Below are 12410 nucleotides of genomic sequence, written 5' to 3' on the forward strand. Positions count from 1 at the left end.
TTATTGGTATTAGACGTTATAACGGTAGCAATTTTCTAATTAATCTCTATCTTGTCTTATTCTGTCAGACACTGTGCTTCTGTAACAGCTTTTAGGACTGTGTGTTTATGTAACAGAAAATATATCAAAGTGAAGCATTTGAATGCAGTCAGTCTTACAATTTATTAATATAACACAAAAAATCCTTTGTTTCTTCTTCTCATTAGTCCATGGTGCTGCTGCTCTACAGCCAAAGGCAGTATATCTTTGAATTTGACAAAAATGATCGGCTCTCCTCTGTGACCATGCCCAACGTAGCACGGCAGACTCTAGAGACCTCCCGCTCCATTGGTTACTACAGAAACACCTACCGGCCCCCTGAAGGTAACGCTTCAGTGCTCCAGGACTACAGTGAGGATGGACAGTTGCTGCAGACCACCTATCTGGGTACAGGCCGCAGGATCATCTACAAATATGGAAAGCTTGCTAAGCTTCTGGAGATTCTCTATGACACCACGCGAATTGGTTTTTCCTATGATGAAGTGGCAGGCATGCTAAAGACAGTCAACTTGCAGAGTGAAGGCTTTACCTGCACCATTCGCTACCGTCAGATTGGTCCACTGATCGACAGGCAGATTTTCAGATTCAGCGAAGAGGGCATGGTGAACGCTAGGTTTGACTATGTGTATGACAACAGTTTCCGCGTCACTAGCATGCAGGCTGTCATAAATGAGAAACCGCTGCCGATTGACTTGTATCGTTACGATGACGTATCTGGCAAAACAGAGCAGTTTGGTAAATTTGGAGTAATCTATTATGACATAAATCAAATCATAACCACAGCAGTGATGACCCACACCAAACACTTTGATGCCTACGGGCGAGTGAAGGAAGTCCAATATGAGATCTTCCGCTCACTCATGTACTGGATGATGGTGCAGTATGACAATATGGGGCGAGTGGTGGCCAAGGAGCTAAAGGTTGGGCCTTATGCCAACACGACACGCTACACATACGAGTACGATGCTGACGGTCAACTTCAAGTGGTCTCCATCAATGACAAGCCTCTGTGGAGGTACAGCTATGACCTTAATGGCAACTTACACCTTCTCAGCCCTGGAAACAGTGCACGCCTCACACCACTACGCTATGACATCAGGGACCGCATTACTCGCTTGGGAGATACCCAGTATAGGATGGATGAGGACGGTTTTCTTAAGCAGCGAGGGAATGACTATTTTGAGTATAATTCTGCTGGCCTGCTTGTTAAAGTGTACAACAAAGTGAGCGGCTGGAGCATCGAATACCGTTACGATGGCCTCGGCAGGAGGGTGTCCAGCAGAAGCAGCAGGGGCCAGCACCTGCAGTTCTTCTATGCTGAGTTGTCCAGCCCCACTAGGGTCACCCATATGTACAATCACTCCAGCTCTGAGATCACCTCACTGTATTATGACCTGCAGGGACATCTGTTTGCCATGGAGCTAAGCAGTGGGGATGAGTTTTACGTGGCGTGTGATAACATAGGCACACCACTGGCTGTGTTCAGTGGATCAGGCATCATGATCAAGCAGATCCTCCATACGGCTTTTGGAGAAGTTTACCTTGACACCAACCCCAGTTTGCAGCTCATAATAGGCTACCAAGGAGGCCTGTATGAGCCTCTTAGCAAACTGGTCCACATGGGCAGGCGGGATTATGATGTCCTTGCTGGCCGCTGGACAACACCTGACCACGAGATCTGGAAACGTCTCAACAGCAACCACATTGTGCCATTCAACTTGTACATGTTCAAGAATAATAATCCTCTCAGCAATAATGAGGAGATAAAGTGCTACATGACAGGTAAGTTCTTTTAACAGACTTTATATGCTTTATGGCTTTAGAAGATTAAATTTTAAGAAAAAATAAAGCGCAACTCCACCTAACCTTAGTTGACAGGAAATTAGCTTCAGTGCAATTTCACTGGATTCTACTGATGATCAAACAAAGAGGCATTCATTTTAAGTATCATAACCTTTAAATTAATGTCTTTAAAAAATGTAGGCAATCTGTGGAAACATATTGCAAACATAAAGAAGAGGACTTACTGTGGAATTATAACTTTCTATCAGAAAATGATTTGAATGCAGTCTGCTTCTGTTGATGCTCAAAAGCAAGATTTTCTCTGAATCTTCCTCTAACAATTCTAAGTGAAAGTGAGTAGGACTTAAAATACTTTCAGTTGTATCCAAATAATTGACTATAAATAGCAGTTGACAGTATTTAAGTGAGTCCTACTAAATCAATCAGTTATGCTTATAATTTGGTTGTGGAGAGCAAGCAAATATTAACCTTCATTCCTGTGTATGACTGTTGTTGCTTGAAGCGCACAATAGTTATTCCAGGTTTTTCTGTCAAATTTGTTATGTTTTTATTCTTAACAACCTCACACAACTGGAAGAACACAACCTGCCAGAATGAAATTCAAAAGCAGTGTGCTTGGGAGGATTTTAAGCACTCACTTGCTGGGAAACTGAGGTGTGGGGGGGTTTCGTGTATGTGTGTTCATGTATACTTGCTTATGTACGTGTGCAATAGCTATCACTCTGAAAATGCTCGAAGGGAACAATGCTATACGGCCAAGCCCTTTCTGTTGTTTAGCATTCAGGTCCTTTTCCAGAAATATCCTGGTTCTTTGTGGTGGGGAGGGGGTAAATGGCAGTGAAAGCACCTCGGTGGAGAAGGTGAGCACAATGGATCCATGCAAACCATACAAATCTTTGTTGGTTGTATCAATCGCTTTTGCCGGAAGGAAAACAACATACTCAGTGAAAACCTTGTGGTTAAACCAAACAGTAGCTGGATCTCTGTCATAAATGAATGTATAAGTTCTCTGTGTTCATGCTGCATTATATTTACTCCATAATGCCTTTTTGTGGAGGAATAATAATGTGTTTACCTTTTATTCTTTATCCTTTAATAACCTGAAGACAATACCGAGAGACGGAGTAGTCACTTTTTGCAAACACAAAGGCTTTCAGCATCATAGTCCACCATTAGGGGCTCAATGGCATTTTAATGCTAAATAAACTGTTAGATAGATATATTGTAGTGGGTTTGCCTCAATTGTGATTGATAGCAGTGACATTTACATTCCTCTCACTAAATTGCCAGGGTCCTTTCTTTGTCCTCAAACAAATTCATATTTAAAAAAGCTTTGTCAGGTGCCACAATGTGGCAGCGGCAATGTGTGAGAGACTTGCACCCCGAGTGTCACAGCAATGATGCTGTCTGTAACGAACACATGGAAGGGCGCGAGAAAGAAATCGATCAGGTTGGACAGGCTTTGCTTCTCTTAAGACCTGTAACCTTCTCTGTGATATTCATAAAATATGACAGCATGCTATAGGGGACTGCAGCAGCACCTATAACCACAGTGTCGGTGGCCGCTATTAGAAGAACCACATTATCATGATTGGATGTATTTAAATCTCAGACACGTCACTTTCCTCTCTTTCAGCATCTCATTAGAGAGAAATTAATGCAGAGGAGCCCGCTGAGTCTTCAAAATATCTCGTGTTGAAGTCTTGGCTGCCTTGAAATGACACCAAATTACTGAATATAATTATCAGCACAGCAGGCACTCTCAGATGTCACTTGGCATTTCTGTAACCCAACTGAGTGTCATTAGTGTGGCACCTGCAGGAGTGGACACGAATTATCACAACTATCTTGAGTGTTTAGCATAGCTTTCCACTATCGCAAACAAATCAAGCGGTCTGGCCGAGGTAGGAGTGTTTCATGGAAACAGTCTCGCCCACAAAATGTCAACTGTTCAGATTCAACAAATTAATTCTCACAGTTCTTCACAGTTCCTCTGAAGCCACAAACAATTGTGTCTACTAATAGAATATGTACATCATGTGTTTTGACCCTTTCCCCGCAGATGTGAACAGCTGGTTGGTGACCTTTGGCTTCCAGCTGTACAACGTTATCCCCGGCTACCGCAAACCAAGCACAGAGGCCATGGAGCCATCCTACGAATTAGTTCGCACCCAGATCAAGACGCAGGAATGGGATAGCACCAAGGTAGTCATCCTTACTTATCCCACTTTTCATCTTACCTCGGATTGCTTTCTATTACTGCCCCTCTCCTTTCCAACATCATTAGCAAATGGGCAGAGTCTATGTAGCCAGACTCCCAAAGGAGCTGACAGCTATCAGGCCAAAACATCGCCCGGTATGCTGGTTGCTTCCCTAGTCCTCATCTTGGGGAATGGGGTCAGGCTAAATAGCTCTTGTAATTGTCCTGCCATTAGGAAAATTCACTCTCCCTTTCTTCCACCACTGGCCATTGATTTCATCTCAGCCTTACACTGTTAGCCAAGGTCTGAGAAGTAGTAGACATGCTTTGATTCTCGCTTTTATCAGCCCTTTTAACTTGCCCCCAACTCACCTGAATTATTGAACAGGCCACTGTTGTTCTTGGGTTTGGTTACAGCTAGACTAGTGAATGCCACCCATCAAGAGGGAAGATTCATGTTGCATTACACTCTGGCTGCAACCTTAACATAGCCGGTATTGGTTAGAATGTCTTCTCATCTATTTGTAAGTCTAAAAGCTACCGGGGTGATGGAAGATTCTCTGATCTGACCAGCAGACTATAATAAACATAGATACACAAAAAACTTTATCCATCAATATTTATTCTATGACACTAAAGGTGAAGATTTTCAAATTTACTGTGAATAGAAAGAAATGCAAATGTGTAATTTGCAAATGAATAGTTAATAAGTGGCAGCACGGTGGTTATCACTGTTGCCGCACAGCAAGAAGGTCCTGAGTTCAATTCCAACATCAGGCCTGGTCATTCTGTGTGGAGTTTGCATGTTCTCCCCGTGTTTGCGTGGGTTCCCTCCGGGTACTCCGGCTTCCTCCCACCGTCCAAAGACATGCAGTTTGTGGGGATAGGTTAATTGGATAATCCAAATTGTCACTAGGTGTGAATGTGCGAATGAAAGTGAGTGCGAATAGTTGTCTGTCCCTGTGTGTTGTCCCTACGACAGAGTGGCGACCTGTCCAGGGTGTACCCCGCCTCTCGCCCTATGACAGCTGGGATAGGCTCCAGCGCCCCCCGCGACCCTGAAAAGGATAAGCGGAAGCGAATGGATGGATGGATGGATGGATGGATAGTTAATAAGTGCTCCTGCTCTCATGAGTCCTTTAAAAGTATTTGTAATCAAAAAAGGAATTATCTCAGGCATTTCAGCAACACTTTAGCCAATTACACTGGAAATGAAATACTTATTCCTATTGTAATGTTACACATCATATATGTGTAGTGTAAATCTATAACAATCCCAGTTATTTCTTCATCTAATGTAAACTGTTTTGAAAGGGTTGTTGTCAGAACCCCTGGGACTAACTCGTGCATAAAGCTTGTGGCTGACATTCCACAAAGAAACCTCTGAACTCTCCAAAGGTGCCAATATATAAATGAGCAACAAAAGACACTGCAGGTATTTCAGTGTCTAAGTGTAGATCCGCGGGGATCTGAGGGAATTGCGTTGTAGATTACAGACGATAAATGCAACGCTCTTTCAGAAACACATATGCACTTCTGATTTCTTTAACTGCTAAGAAAATCAGATATTTGGTGGCTTAAATTTTTTACCATCAGTTTCTCAAAAACACTCTTAGAAGGATAGAAGGACTTTCAATATGCTAAAATTAAATTAGTCATATATGAGACTATATTCAGCTCATCTATGTTTACTTCCCTCTGAAGTATTAAATATAAGTAGGTCCATTTTATTATTAATATAACTGAAAGGACATGTTTTATCTACAGACTCGGCCTTTCAATTACATATTCAAAAATACCCATAACAGACTTTAGTTTATCTTTAAATAGAAAGTATGCCTCGATTTTAAGATTGTATGAAGGAGTTTTGCCTTCAGCACACCTCTGAGTATGAACTATAAATAATATGTAAGGAAGGCTTGAGATAATTAGTTGTTTTCCTGTGTATGTTGAAGCGTGTTATTCTTATCTAGAATTCCTGCTTCCAAAATGGTATTCTTAGGCGTTTAATGCATTTGATCCCCACTGCAGATGGACACACCGGCCCAATTAGGTGCAGTGCAACTTTAAAACAGTACATGCTATGTCTTGTACAAATGGCTTTTTTAAAATTTTATTTTATTCATGCCTGCCTTTCTATCTTGTTCCATTTAAGCCCCTATTTCACCATGCTGCTGAATCCACCACAGATTGAAAAATGCTGTGAGGGGGCCAGAGAGATGAGCTGTGTGCTGCACACGGCTTGATCTTTCATTTCGGCTCGTGCTGGAGGCTGATTGCACAGCATGCTATGTGAATGATGCCTCTCTGGGAGTGTCCTGGGAGGCTGCTTTAGTAAAGTGGAGGACATTGCCCCCTGTTCCTCTTTTGCCCTGGGACAGCTGACCGTGTCACATACTGGCACGGTAAACAAACATGGAGTGGCATGGTGTGAAGCGTACCCCCAGGCAATGATTCCCTGGGGGCCCTACAGCACAGCTGCCCCCACCCCCGTTTTTGTTTCCTCTTGAAGCAGGTTGTGGTGTCACATGAAAGAACAGGCAGATATGCCGGTCACTGCAGCCTGCTCCTCATTTCTCAGCCCCACCCAGTCTTCCAACCCTTAGCCATCCTTTAACAAAAGCACAGAGAGACGGAATTAGAAACTGTCAGGGAAACTTTAGATGTGACTGGTTGACAAAAATTCCTCAGGATGTTCACAACCTCTTATCTTAGGCGATGGCAAGAAGGCGCGATGCTTGAGAGCTTTTTTTTTCTGCTGCTTAGATACGTTCAGGCAACTGTCTCACTGTGGTGTTGGCTGGCTTCCATTTAATTTCATTCTCCTCTTTTTAACATGCTTCTTTCTTCCTGACAAATATCTCTTGTCAAGTAGAATTAGGACAAAGTATTAATTTTGGCTGAAAGCAGTATGGTATGTACACATTTGTAAACCCTTAAGGAACAATATACACTAGTTACCAGCAGATTCCCGTTTCATATTTGGCACAGCATGACTGTTTCACCCTTTTTCAAAATATCATGCCTGTCATAAATGATCAGGGAGATTTGCATTGGCTGACAAACACCTCTGCCCCTACCTTAACTATGTGTCAAGGTAGGGGCAGCTGCGATGCTTTGAAGCTGCATCATTCACAGCATCAAAGCATTATGGATTTATGTGCCAATAATAAAGGTATTTTCATTGTTATTTTCAACATGTAACATTATAAAGATGTCTAATTAAAAAAGAAGGAGACGCACCCACTCACAAGGTATATATAGTGTACATTATAGTGTATACTTTACACTTTATTTAGTGTCAAATGTTCCTCACTCAGTCTCACGTTAATATAAAAAGAATCGCTCATGCTGTGTAGTCACAGCACTGAGTTTGAAATGTTTGAAGTGTTAATGAAGCAGTATGAATCTCAGATTTGAAAAGGATGTATCTGAAATCAGACTGTGCTCCTTATTCCACATGCAAAGTAGGATAAGGATAAAGATTACAAATCAAAATGTGAAGCAATCACAAGTGAATATTTGGGAAATATCCGCAAGAACGATTTCAAACAAGCTCTTTCTCAGAGAATGAGCAAAAATATATATTTGAGTGTATGAAGCTGTTGCGGGGGCTGCGTAACTTAACAGTATTGTCTTTGTGGTTTTTTTGCAGTCTTTGCTGGGTGTTCAGTGTGAAGTTCAGAGGCAGCTGAAGGCCTTCGTAAAACTGGAACGTTTTGGCCAGATCTACAGAGCCAAAAGTGCTGGATGCCCTCAGACGGAAGATAAAAAGATCTTTGCTTCTGGTGGCTCAATCTTTGGCAAGGGGGTCAAATTTGCTATCAGAGATGGTCGCATCAGCACTGACATCATCAGCTTGGCCAATGAAGATGGCCGTCGCATGGCTGCGGTTCTGAACGATGCATTCTACCTTGAAAACCTCCACTTCACTATCATGGGAATGGATACCCACTACTTTGTCAAACTGGGCTCAGTGGAGGGAGATCTGGCCCTTATTGGTATGACAGTGGGCCGACGTACACTAGAGAATGGCGTCAATGTCACAGTGTCTCAGGTCAACACTGTTGTCAATGGCAGGACTAGGCGCATTACCGACATTCAGCTACAGTATGGCGCTCTGTGTCTGAATACTCGTTATGGCAGTAGCGTGGATGAGGAGAAAGCCCGCGTGTTGGAGCTGGCTCGGCAGAGAGCTGTCGCCCAAGCTTGGGCCCGGGAGCGCCAGAGACTGAGGGATGGAGAAGAGGGCTCACGAACCTGGACTGAAGGGGAGAAGCAGCAGCTCCTAGGTTCAGGGAAGGTGCAAGGCTACGATGGATATTACATGGTTTCAGTTGACCAATACCCTGAGCTGGCAGACAGTGTCAACAACATTCATTTCATGAGACAGAGTGAAATGGGCCGAAGGTGACATGAACACGAGGCTCTCGAGTGACTGACTCAGATGTAGGACATGGGACTTCTTGCCAAAGACAGTTGTGTACATGACCACATGTTTTTTTTTCTTTGACTGTGCTCAACTTGGTTTTTAATATACTGAAAAAAAGAAAACAACATTGTTGCAATCAGTTGCACTGTATTAATAGAAGAGTGCCCTTCTCCTTTTGAAGATTCTTTAACAGTCTTTGCTCTCCAAGTGCGGCTGCTAGAGGATGAAAATTTGTGATGTCTTGTGACTCCATTTCCTCATCCCTGTTGGTGATTCTGTTCAAAGGAATCCAAGAGGAGTATTGGTAATGCATTATGTTCACTGGCTCACTCTGCTGCCAGACTTGCAGATTGTTATTCACAAGCTTGCTCTATTCTGCCTTTTTCTGCGCCTCAGCCAAGGAGATTCCTTCTCTTTTAATCACTTCTTTTTTATACTTGAAACCGTCATAGCCCCAGTCATCCATAAATAATGAGAGAGATTTCTGTTGGCGGTAGAGCCCTTCATCAGAACCCAGCTGAACTTGTCAAAGCACCTTCATTTGTGTGATGTCTTGTAATTTTTTAAAGAGGAAGCTCGATACTCATTCGTGGTCTTAGCTTGGAAGGCTTCGGTGCACCGTGACTGTGCATGTTGGCCTTTTTATGAACTTTAAAATGAGCAAAACTGCTTAATTAAGCTTAAATCGTATGTGGTGGAGCCAACAAAGGGATGTGAGGTCACTTTTTTTTTATTTGGTGTGTATTTTATTTTATAACCAGATTTTTTTTTTTTCTCTCTATGAACACAATGAAAAGCGAATAAATTCTTCTCTGCTTCTTTTGACTGTGGTCAAACAACTCGATTATAAAAACTGCGAAAAGCCAACCCTGTGAGAAAATACTGTGGAATTAATGTCTGTATTAAACTACAAAAGGTATTTTACAGGAATGGTTTGGGGTTATCTTTTAGTTTTGTTTTATAAATAGCTATATGAATTAACAGTATAACAAATGTGAATTTTAAAAAAAAATGTGAACTGTTGTCCCTTTTATTGTTAATTGTTGTACTTGAACAACGCTTAAGGGTGTTTGAACACATGGAATAAACTATGAAAGGTGGTTTAGTTAAATCAATTACTGTGTTTTTCATCAGACCACATGCATTTTGCTGATCTCGGTTGCATATGAAAGGCTCTTTTTGTTTATCAGTGATCTTAAGTCAGTATTCCTCATCACAATGTCCAGTCACATAAAACTTGGGATAAAAATACTTTATAAAAGTGAGGCTACAAAGAGGGTCAGTGGCTAATCTCATCAGTGATACACGGTACATTAACATATTGGCTGTTGAGATAGATGGGCTTTGCGTTGTGTTGTGGGTGGGATGAAAGATACAAATTGCCTTTGCCCAAAGGGCTGCCTGCAGGTCAGCTTTGAAAGTGCTTTCATTCTCCAGGATAGGGCTCCACTTGGTCCCATGGCTTGCTGAAATGCATTAGACCTGCAGGTGTACTACTTCCCGTTTACAGACTAAAGGTCGTCTATACATGGCAACCTTGGAAATAACTCTTGTGATCACATTTTAACTCCCATGCATCTCCCTCGGTGGGCAATGCAAGGGACAACTTAATGTTTCTTTATCTGAAAATGGACGCGGAGTCAAGACTATTTTGGAAATTGTGATATTGATTTAAATTCAGTTAGTTGTTGAACTATGCCAAGCCACTACACACTCTTGACTTGCTAATTTTCCCACAAAACATTTGAACATGTTCGTGTGACGAGAGCATAAGTGTCTCAATCTGTACAAGTGAAAAAGTGAAAAGGACATGGGTGTTTGTTTTTTTCCTGCTCCTGGTCGATTCATTTACATTTTTTCAAAAAACAAAAATAAAAACTATATATGTATGTTCTACATAATATGAATGATGGATATTTGCATTGTGGAATATTGCACTGAGAAATGTTGCGTCAGAAGACTGTATCTTTTTCTAAAGTTGACTCATTTCGAGTTTTGGTTTGTTCTCAACACTGTGTTTTTAGCGCTTCTATTTGACTGTGTAAATATGAGGACATCAAAGTGAGCTGTAAATAAAATGCAAATGTAGATACCTCTTAGAGCTACATCAGTGACCCTGTGTAGTCTTAAGGTAGAAAAAAATAAAGGGAATATTTTGTGTTTATTTTTTGCGTTTGTTTTATACACCGTCTATTGTGGATAATATTATCTATCGCTGCATCTCAAACCACAGCACACTTATGTTACCTTCCCTTATATTCATGCTCCTACCACCTCAGACTGTGAAGATTTTCATATCTACATTACACCTTGGTACATTACACAAATGTTAATTTTCACCCTGCTACACATTTCACAAGCCTTTAATGAGGCTAATTTGATGCATTATGATAATGAAATATAGTTCGCCGTGTGCCGTTATTTAGTTAAACACGCTCTGCCACCTGTTTAGACATTGAACTTATTAAATTCTCACATGGACTGAACATGTGGCTGAATCACCAGTATATCAAGTGCAGTCTATTAATATGAACTTTTCTGCAGTGAATGTGTTTAACTGGCAGAAGACAAGCAAGCCTCGAGGGATGCAGTGCAAAACTTAACTATTAATTAACCTGTCAAAGTTGAGGACCAATCATTTGATATCGCAAAAGCCACCAGGAGACTGTTTTTAAACTTGATAACTTTGTTGAAGTAAGTGCAGCGCAGGGGATAATCCTGTTAGCAGGCGGGGTGGTGCGGGAGTTAGCTGCCAGTATGTGGTGGCAGCGAGGGAACCTAGAACATTTACACTCTCTGCAGGCAGAGCTGAGCTCGCTGCCCAGAAGAAAGCAACATGGCCCGTTTTACGTAAGCAGGACCAATTTTCACATTTGTTCTTATTCACTTAGCATTGATGTGAGCCAAGGAAACTGCTGATCTCTCTGTATGGAGGCCTAGCATCACAAGAAATGATCATACTCTGATGATTGCTTCACCTAGTCTGACCAAAAGGAAATTTCAAATCTGTGACTCATTTTTCTTGAGATAGTCTGAGCCTTGAGCCTCATATGCCTTTGGCAAAGAGGATTTCTTTACAGGGAACAGAGAGTCCTGCTAGCAGAGAGCACGTACAGGATGAATTCTGCTGTTGCAGAGAGGCAGAGTGTCCTTTAATTTATAGAACCTTATTCTTTGGTAGAATCATAATAACAGCACTTTGACCTCCACAATAATTGCTACAACACACCTCAATGATGGACGAGTCGATTTTTTCTAAACTAAAAATTTATCTGTAAAGTTAATACTGATGCCAAGAGCAACTGTGGCTACCTTACTATGTGGTTAAAAAAAAATTAAAGTAAAAAAAAGGGTGAGGAAAATAGCAGACTATGTGCCAGCAGTAAGGACTGAATTACTGCTGATACTGATGAATAGCCTTGTTAAAACCTTACAAATTTGCTGTTGCCATTTGTGTGGCAGGGTGTACAGAATCTGCACTTTAAATCAATTAAAGCTATATATCTGATGGCAGCAAATATGAAAAATGATCTTTTGATAATTGTACAACTCAGATCCAACACGATATCAGTGTCTGTTTTAAAATGTGCACACAAAAGCTTGCGTTAATCAAACAAAGTAACATGATTTCAGCTCCTTTTGTTGACATGTTTCCTTTGTGCCCTTCCTTTGTGTCTTTGTTGTCAACAGCTGGATGGGCAGGAACTAAATTTGTAAGATGGGTCTCCACCATTGCTTGGGGATGTAGCCAAAATGTGGATTTGATCCCACTTTACATCTACCACTGCTTCTTTGACCAACCAAGAACACAGCTGTGATTTTTGCATGACGTTAATATCACTATAACCAGTGGAGGAAAAGCATTTCTCTAAAACTCATGCATGAACTGACGTAGTTCTCATTACCTATGCTGAGTTCTATCTTCACATTGCTTTC

At 41.5% G+C, this 12410-nt stretch overlaps 1 protein-coding gene across 13 annotated transcripts in view; it reads left to right on the plus strand.

Annotated features, from left to right (window-relative positions):
* tenm4 (teneurin transmembrane protein 4) overlaps nucleotides 1–11785 on the plus strand; it is a 150788-nt gene extending 139003 nt beyond the window's left edge. For all 13 annotated transcript variants that reach the window (XM_085131021.1, XM_085131020.1, XM_085131023.1 and 10 more), the window contains 3 exons: nucleotides 207–1821; nucleotides 3905–4047; nucleotides 7698–11785. In XM_085131021.1, the coding sequence (XP_084987147.1) occupies nucleotides 207–1821; nucleotides 3905–4047; nucleotides 7698–8456 (2517 nt within the window). In that variant the 3' untranslated portion in view covers nucleotides 8457–11785. The remainder of the gene's footprint in view (nucleotides 1–206; nucleotides 1822–3904; nucleotides 4048–7697) is intronic.
* Nucleotides 11786–12410: the final 625 nt, after the last annotated feature.

Source organism: Neolamprologus multifasciatus, chromosome 14 (genome assembly GCF_963576455.1).
Source record: "Neolamprologus multifasciatus chromosome 14, fNeoMul1.2, whole genome shotgun sequence".
Lineage (NCBI taxonomy): Eukaryota > Metazoa > Chordata > Actinopteri > Cichliformes > Cichlidae > Neolamprologus > Neolamprologus multifasciatus.